Genomic DNA, 8,931 nt, shown 5'->3' on the forward strand with positions numbered 1-8,931 from the left:
CCATTTTTCTTGTGTTCTCTGCGTCTACTTTGGAAAATGATATGGTAATGGGGGACCTTATAACGCTTGGGAAAGTCCGGAAGCACAAAGTTATTCGACGCGGGCTTCTGATCGGCTGCCGAGTCTGCAAATTGCTAAACGAACCGAAATCCCGAAATTTCCAAATCGAACGAAGATTTCGAAATCGGAATAAAGCAAACGTTTGATTTGGGAGAAAGTTGTCGGCCACCCGGGCAGAGACGTTGTGAAAGTTGGAAAACCCGGGCGTCCGTTATTTCAAACACTGGCACTCGTCCTGTCCCATGAGCAGAAAAACACCCCTAAAACACCCCATACTTCATAGTAGGGATTATGTTCTTCGGATTGGTCTCCTCATTCTTATTCCGTCAAACATGCTTAGTGGAATTATGACCAAAAATCATCTGACCACAAAACTTTCCCATGACTCCTCTGTATCATCCAAACGGTCATTTACAAACTCAAGACGGGCCTTGACATGTTGGTTTAAGCAGTGGAACCTTTCGTGCCATGCATGATTTAAATCACGACGTCTTAGTGTATTAACTAGAGTAACCTTGGAAACGGTGGTCCCAGCTCTTTTCAGGTCATTGACCAACCCCTGTCCTGTACGCCCGGGCAGATTCATCACCTTTCTTAGAATCATTGAGACCCCGCAAGGTGATATCTTGCATGGGATTCCACACCGATTGAGATTGACCGTAATGTTTAGCTTCTTCCATTTTTTAATGATTGCTCCAACAGTGGACCTTTTTTCAGCAAGCTGCTTGGCAATTTCTCCGTAGCCCTTTCCAGCCTTGTGGAGGTGTAAAATTTGGTCTCTGGTGTCTTTGGGCAGCTCTTTAGTTTTCGCCATGTTACAAGTTAAAGTCCTACTGATTGTAAGGGGTGGACAGGTGTCTTTATGCAGCTAAAGACCTCAAACAGGTGCATCTGATTCAGGATGACACATGGAATGCAGGTGGACTTCAAATAGGCGGACCAACAGGTCTTTCAGAGTCGGAATTCTAGATGTTACACAGGTGTTCAAATACTTATTTGCAGCTGTATGACACAAATAAATTGTTTAAAAAAAACATGCATTTTGATTCCTGGATTCTTCTTTTTAGTTTATCTCCCTCACAGTGGACATGCACCTACGATGAAAATTTCAGACCCCTCCATAATTTCTAAGTGGGATAAATAGCAAAATACCAGGGTGTTCAAATACTTTTTTTCTTCACTGTAGATATTTTGCAAACAAACATGTAGTCTTTTCTCACATTTTGTATGTTTTATAATTTGGGTATCCCTTCAAGGTTTAAAACTGTGTATGCATTCTTTTGTTTAATTTTGTTTTGCTTTTGCTTTTCGTTTTTGACACTGCTACAGTATATAGTCTGGTGTGTGTTTTGTGTCTCCTTAGCTGTTGAACCTGTTCCTGGCGCTGCTCCTAAGCAGCTTCAGCTCCGACAATTTATCGGCGCCAGACGATGACGGCGAGATGAACAACCTCCACATTGCCCTCCACAGAATCGGACGAGGCCTGGCCTGGTGCCGCCGGCAGGTGGGCTCCCATTTTGACACAACGGCGGAAACGCCCTGCTCGTGGGCGCGAAAAGCACTCAACTTTCTGATAAATTAGCCGTTTTGAAGTGAAAGGTTCACTTTAACCTCAGCCCACTTCTTTTATCTTACATGCTTGCCATATTAAAATAAGAATAAGAGATTGCATTGTCTCTATTCACTGCACAGGTCTCAAACTCAATTGAGTTGACCGGCCTCTTCGATGTGCCTACCTGAGAATCAATGTTCTTAACTGGTTCAAACTGGAAAATGTGTGCAAGAGTGCTTTCAGGCTAGGTTCACACTGCAGGGAAATCTGATTTTCTTTTTTGCATGGACGCAACCTGTCTCCGATCTGTTAATCATATATTTAACATAAGAACCTGACTACTTTTGTATGTTGTCCTAAATCAGATGCATTTCCGATCTTTTGGAATGTGACTGCTGTGTGTACGCCCGAGATTCATTTATGCGACCTGCTAGTCACTATTCTGCCTTCAGAATCCAGGTGGTAAGAAGCAGATAACTGAAAAACCACAGCGGAAGAAAACACTGTCTGTCATTAAATCACACATTCATGAAAGATGAACTTGTTTATTTTGTAACTCACAGAACAGCCGACATTGCATTGCGGATTCACAACACGTCGCTCGAGTTAATTTTTAAAGCGATAGTATCCTCTTGTGCAGGGGTCTGAAACTCAATTGAGTGGTGCCCACTGAAACTAGGATCGACCAAATGGGGTTTTCCACAAAAACAGCGCTGATAAAAATATTCCGCTGTTATTAAAGGTACAGTGTTTTATATTTCTCTACTACATGTGGCTGTTATGTGAGGTGCAAACAAAGATGATTCAAAGGAAGACTACAAACTACATACTGAAAGTGAGAAAAAGCAGCACCCTTTTTGTTCACGTTTTTACCCCGTCTTTCCTAAAGAAAAACAAAAAGAAGAGGAAAATTATTTTTTATAAGAATGAGGGAGAAGAAATTAAAAAGAGGCAAAAAAGGAAAATGAGAATAAAAGGAGAAGTAGGGGGGAAAAAACAAAAAAAAAGGAAAATAGATAAATAAATATACAGAAAAGGGGGTAGAAAGATAAGAAAAGGAAAATGCAAAAAAATACAATGTTTTCTCTTTTTCTTATCCTTTTTTCCCCTTTTTACATTTTTCTTTTCCCTTTTTTGAGTTTCACTTTTTTCTGTCCCTTTTTTCTTTTCTTTTTTCTTCTCTTATTTCTCTTGTTTTCAAAGGTAATAAGGTGTGTTTTGGTCACATGTGTATTATAGTGTTTTTTCAAATCACTGAAGACCTCCCGAAGTGCTTTACAAAGTGCTTCACACTGCCCCATTCTCAAAGTAGTAGCTGCCTCAGGTCATTATCGGTTTTTTGTCTTGTCCAAGGACACTTAGACACTTACCTGAACTACTGCCAGTCCAAAATAATGCCACAAATTAAGAGAATCCATGAAGATGTTATAAAACCCATTCATTTTTCACACAATTAAAAGTAGAAGAGACAGATGTATGTCTGGGGATAATCTTAGCCTGGTTGTTAGCCTGGTCGTTAGCCTGGTCTGGGGCAGGCTAGCTGTAGAGAGTAAATCACTGTAGTAACTGAGTTAAATTGAAGCCTTTCATGCAACTGACTTGAGGTTAAATCCGGCCAAAATAATAAACATACCCATGAATAATCCCTTATCTTGGTTTCGTGCAATATCTCCAAGGTGTATGTGTGTTTGTGGTGCCTCCTGCAGATGACTGAAACACAATTAGCTCAATATTTTGTTGGCTTTTGTATTATCGTATTACTGTTGGGGATTTGTTGTAGTATTTCAGTAGAATTATTTTGCAGTATTTCTATACTCGTATATTTGTAGTATTTCTTAAATATAATTTACTATTACTGTACATTATTTTCATTAGTATTTCTGTTGTAATATTCTGTATAATAGTATTACTGTAGAAGTATTCATGTAGTATTTCTATATTAATTTTTCCGTATCAGAATGAAGACAAAATCACATGTCAAGTCCTTGTTTTCAAGCACTCGATTTAATATTTAGTTGTATAGTAATATTCCAAAAACATGCGTTTCAGGTGAATTGGCCGGTCTAAATTGTCCCTAGGTGTGAATGAGCGAGCGAGTGAGTTGTCTGTCCCCGTGTGCCCTGCGATTGGCTGGCAACCAGTTCAGGGTGTCCCCTGCCCACTGCCTGGAGATGACTGGGATGGGCTCCAGCCCCCCGCGACCCTAATGAGGATAAGCGGTACGGCTAATGAGATGAGATGAGATGAGATTTGTAGTGATTTTTTAGTATTTTATACCAATTGATCTGCAAGGCAAACTCCAGTGTGAACAACTCAGTAATGACTCTTCGCATACTAATGTTGAGAAAACAATTTTTGATGGGGGGATTGTGCATATATACAGTATTGTAATGTATGTGCTTTCTGCTCTTTTGCACTGTGGCTATACTATGTTTTCATTTTCTGCTTTCTGTTTGGAAAGTCCATCTGGTGACAAAGGTTGCGAATTAGCTCAATGTTAATACTTCACAACACATCAGATTTCTATCTATGTTTATTGCACCGTCCCTGTCAAACAAATAAATATACTGGACTGTCTCAGAAAATTAGAATATTGTGATAAAGTTCTTTATTTTCTGTAATGCAATTAAAAAAACAAAAATGTCATACATTCTGGATTCATTACACATCAACTGAACTATTTCAAGCCTTTTATTATTTGAATATTGCTGAATTTGGCTTACAGCTTAAGAAAACTCAAAAATCCTATCTCAAAATATTAGAATATCATGAAAAAGTATACAAGTAGGCTATTCAACTAATCACCTGAATCATCTAATTAACTCGAAACACCTTGCGAGGGTTTCCTGAGCCTTAAAAACACTCAGCTTGGTTCAGTAAACTAAATCACAAGTATGGGGAAGACTGCTGTCCAGAGGACCATCATTGATACCCTCCATCAGGAGGGTAAGACACAAAAAGAAATTTCTCAAAGAGCAGGCTGTTCACAGAGTGCAATTTCAAAGCATATCCACAAAAAGTCTGTTGGAAGGGAAAAATATGGCCGGAAACGCTGCACAACCAAGAGAGATGACCGCAGCCTTAACAAAATTGTGAAGAAGAGCCGCTTCCAGAATTTGAGGGAGCTTCAAAGACAGTGGGCTGAAGCTGGAGTCCAGGTATCAAAAGCCACAGTTCACAGACGTGTCCGGGAAATGGGCTACAATAGCCGTATTCCCATGGTCAAGCCACTTCTGAACTCATGAACAACGGAAGAAGCGTCTGACTTGGGCTATGGAGAAGAAGCACTGGACAGTTGCAGAGTGGTCCAAAGTCCTCTTTTCAGACGAAAGCAAGTTTTGCATTTCATTTGGAAGTCAAGGCGCCAGAGTCTGGAGAAAGGCTGGAGAAGAGCAAAATCCAAGTTGCTTGAAATCCAGTGTGAAGTTCCCACAGTCAGCAATGGTTTGGGGAGCCATGTCAGCTGCTGGTGTTGGTCCACTGTGTTTCATCAAGTCCAGAGTAAATGCAACTGTGTACCAAGAGATTTTAGAGCACTACATGCTTCCATCTGCTGAAAAGCTCTATGGAGATGAGTATTTCATTTTCCAGCATGATCTGGCACCTGCCCACAGTGCCAAAACCACCAGTAACTGGTGCACTGACCATGGCATCACTGTCCTTGATTGGCCTGCTAATTCCCCTGACCTGAACCCCATCGAGAATTTGTGGGGTATAGTTAAGAAGAAGATGAAAGACACCAGACCTACAAATGCAAATAAGCTGAAGGCCGCTATCGAAGCATCCTGGGCATCAATAACACCTCAGCAATGCCACAGGCTGATTGCCTCCATGCCACGCCGGATTGATGCAGTAATCCGTGCAAAAGGATTCCCAACCAAGTACTGAGTGCATCAATGGACATTTTCAAATGTTTGATTTAGTTTTGCTGTTATAAAATATTTTTTTTTACTTGGTCTGAGGAAGTATTCTAATATTTTGAGATAGGATTTTTGAGTTTTTTTCAGCTGTAAGCCAAAATCAGCAATATTCAAATAATAAAAGGCTTGAAATAGTTCAGTTGATGTGTAATGAATCCAGAATGTATGACATTTTTGTTTTTTTAATTGCATTACAGAAAATAAAGAACTTTATCACAATATTCTAATTTTCTGAGACAGTCCAGTATAAAGCAAATGATACCAAACCAACCAAATTTCTTTCTGCGATTCAGTTTACTTATATTGAGCCAAATACACAAAGATCACGGAATGTGAAATCAAGGGATATGCATAGTTATTGAACAAAGGTTTTGTGCACAAGCTCTTTATGCATCTACCAACATCACACCCACCTTTTTCTATTTGAACAACCCCACTATGGTGAATTTACAGAACAACGGTGACAAGATGGGTTGTTGAGTTGTTAGCTTTTAATAGCATAGCCTTTTGGCTGTCCGCTGGTCATTCTGGAAGGGTAAAACACTCATGAAATTCTAGTGTTAACCCCTGACCCATTTTTATGCCTGTGCATGACATTTTCGTGTCCTCAGGTGGTAGATTTCTTCAACGGAAACCTGAAGCGTCGACGGCAAAAGCGCAAAGATGCAAAAAGCATGATGAAGCTCAAGCGTCTGAGCAGCGTTCACGCCGAGGCCAACGGCGTCGTCATAGGTAAGCCAAATGCCTCCATAGTGAGTGACCACGCATCCGGGACCTGTCGAATTAATATTTGTATTTCATGCATTCTGTTCCCATCACTTTATCTTTACATTCCTAAATGTCATAACTTGACTGCCCAAAATAAACTGAATCGTGAGAGACTAAGGGTTCAAGACCTGTGCAGATAAGGTTCATCAGTGTATTTTAAGCATTCCTTCCCAATACAGAAATCCCTGGGTTTTTTCAATTATGGAAACGAGAACCACCCGCGGAAAATGAAAATCTGCAAAGTAGCTCAGACCTTCGTAAATGCCCTCAAGGGTAAAACCTTACCTCGAGATCATGTCCGTACTAACTTAGAGTACGCGACTGTAACAACATATCAACTATAGAGCTACAAATAATAACATACAACACATAACTGCAGTTGAACGAATTATTTTATTGTCATTATAAAAAAGTAGAACGAAATTGGGAGCATTTCCCCTTTCAGTGTTAGAAAGTGATTTAAAAAGTAGCTGCCTAGCTGCCCTCAAATTGAGACAGATTTTCATAATGATTAAAATACAACCATTCCGAATGTAGCGGTTCCCACAAGTTGTAGCTCTAGGTCATCTGTTTAATGGGTAATGGACCTGGCAATATTGAGATCAGGCGAGGCAAGGGTGCCTTAAGAAAGTTGTTAACTTAGCTCTAGTATTAGGCCTGATTGCAGCCCCAGAATTGCATTCTCCCCGGTGTTGTATCCCAAAATTTAGCTCCATAAAAACTACAACTAACCTAAACTCTCAACCTTGACACACTAACCCTTTAACACTACTACTAACCACAACCCATAATCCTAAACTCTTATCCTAATCCCTTAACCGAACCACTAACCTAAACTCTTAAACCTAACCTAACCCTAACACCCTAAACCTTTAAATCTACCACTAACCACAACCCTTAACCCTAACCCATCAACCACTAACTACCACTAACCTAAATATTTGACCACGACACCTTAACCTTTTAACACTACCACTAATCTCAACCCGAAACCCTAAAACCCTACCCTAATCCCTTACCCCTTAACCCAATCACTAACCTAAACCCTTAAACCTAACATAACCCTGACACCCTAACACTTAACCCTAACCACTAACCCCTTAACACTACCACTAACCTCAACCCTAACCCACTAAACCTAATCCCAAACCATTTAACCCAACCACTAACCTAAACCATTAACCCTAACACCATAACCCCTAACACTAAACCCTAACTCCTTAACCCCTTAACTTACTTACCATAATCACTAACACATTAACCCTATCACTAACCTAAACCCTCACAACCTAACCCTTTAACACTACAACTAACCTCAACCATTAATCCAACCCCATACCTTATCCCTCAACCTTACCACTAACCTAATCACTTAACCCTAACCTGACCCCTCATAATAAGGGTATCATAAATCAATCATAATTTATAAAGCAAAGTTTAGAATGCACGAAATATTATTTTATATTATTGCAGTCCCAATTCTCAGTCTTAACCTAAATATACCAGGTGGGGTCATACATCAAACACAAAGAGTTGAATTGGACAGGTCTATGACTCCTAGTCTATCTGAGAGGTGCTCTGTGCCCCGTGTTAATGAGGATTATGCCTTTTAGGCCGCCATGTGGAGAAGTATGTAGCGGCGGAGGACGACAGCTACATGACCAACCCCAACCTGACTATCAGCGTCCCCATTGCTCCGGGGGAGTCAGACGTGGAGTTCCCGGAAGAGGACGATGACGAGGACCAGGAGGACGAGGACCAGGAGAACCCGAGCGAGGACTCGCAGGAGGAGGAAGGCGAACGAGACGAGGTGACTTGCTACATGAGCCATAACTCATCATTGTCATGGTATCTCATGCTTACTCATGTTGTTTACAACTTGCTGGAAGGACTCTCAAGGGCCAAACTCTTTTTTGGATCTTGCCCTTCAGATTTCCTTAAAAAATGTGTATGTGTATATATATATATATATATATATATATATATATATATATATATACTTACCAAAACTATACACATATTTCAGCAGGAATTTCAATTAAAAACAAAAGTTATTATTACACCCGTTATACCCGTTACATATACATATATATATATATATATATATATATATATATATATATATATATATATATATATATATATATATATATGGGCAGCACGGCGGCACAGTGGTTAGCGCTTGTGCGGCACAGTTCATGTCATGGGAACCTCCTGCGTGGGTTCAAATCCAGCTCCAGACTTCCTGTGCGGAGTTTGTAAGTTCTCCCCATGCTTGCGTGGGTTTCCTCCGGGCACTCCGGTTTCCTCCCACATTCCAAAAACGTACATTTCAGGTGAATTGGCCGGTCCAAAATTGTCCCTAGGTGTGAATGAGCGAGTGAGTTGTCTGTCCCCGTGTGCCCTGCGATTGGCTGGCAACCAGTTCAGGGAGTCCCCTGCCCACTGCCCGGAGATGGCTGGGGAGATGGCTGGGATGGGTTCCAGCCCCCCCGCGACCCTAATGAGGATAAGCGGTACGGCTAATGATATGAGATGAGATATATATATATATGAGTGTGTGTACATTAATACATGTATATGAATATATGTATATATATATATGTGTGTGTGTGTGTGTCGACGGATCAC

The 8,931-nt window shown here is 40.5% G+C and overlaps 1 protein-coding gene across 1 annotated transcript in view; it reads left to right on the plus strand.

The window, feature by feature from the left end:
* LOC148348016 (sodium channel protein type 5 subunit alpha-like) overlaps nucleotides 1-8,931 on the plus strand; it is a 191,580-nt gene that overhangs the window by 104,889 nt on the left and 77,760 nt on the right. The window contains exons 16-18 of the mRNA XM_088322381.1: nucleotides 1,424-1,564; nucleotides 6,144-6,264; nucleotides 7,914-8,110. Of these exons, the coding sequence (XP_088178507.1) occupies nucleotides 1,424-1,564; nucleotides 6,144-6,264; nucleotides 7,914-8,110 (459 nt within the window). The remainder of the gene's footprint in view (nucleotides 1-1,423; nucleotides 1,565-6,143; nucleotides 6,265-7,913; nucleotides 8,111-8,931) is intronic.

The sequence above is a fragment of the Urocampus carinirostris genome, chromosome 18 (genome assembly GCF_059441175.1).
Source record: "Urocampus carinirostris isolate Australia breed hairy pipefish chromosome 18, RoL_Ucar_1.0, whole genome shotgun sequence".
In the NCBI taxonomy this organism is placed as follows: domain Eukaryota; kingdom Metazoa; phylum Chordata; class Actinopteri; order Syngnathiformes; family Syngnathidae; genus Urocampus; species Urocampus carinirostris.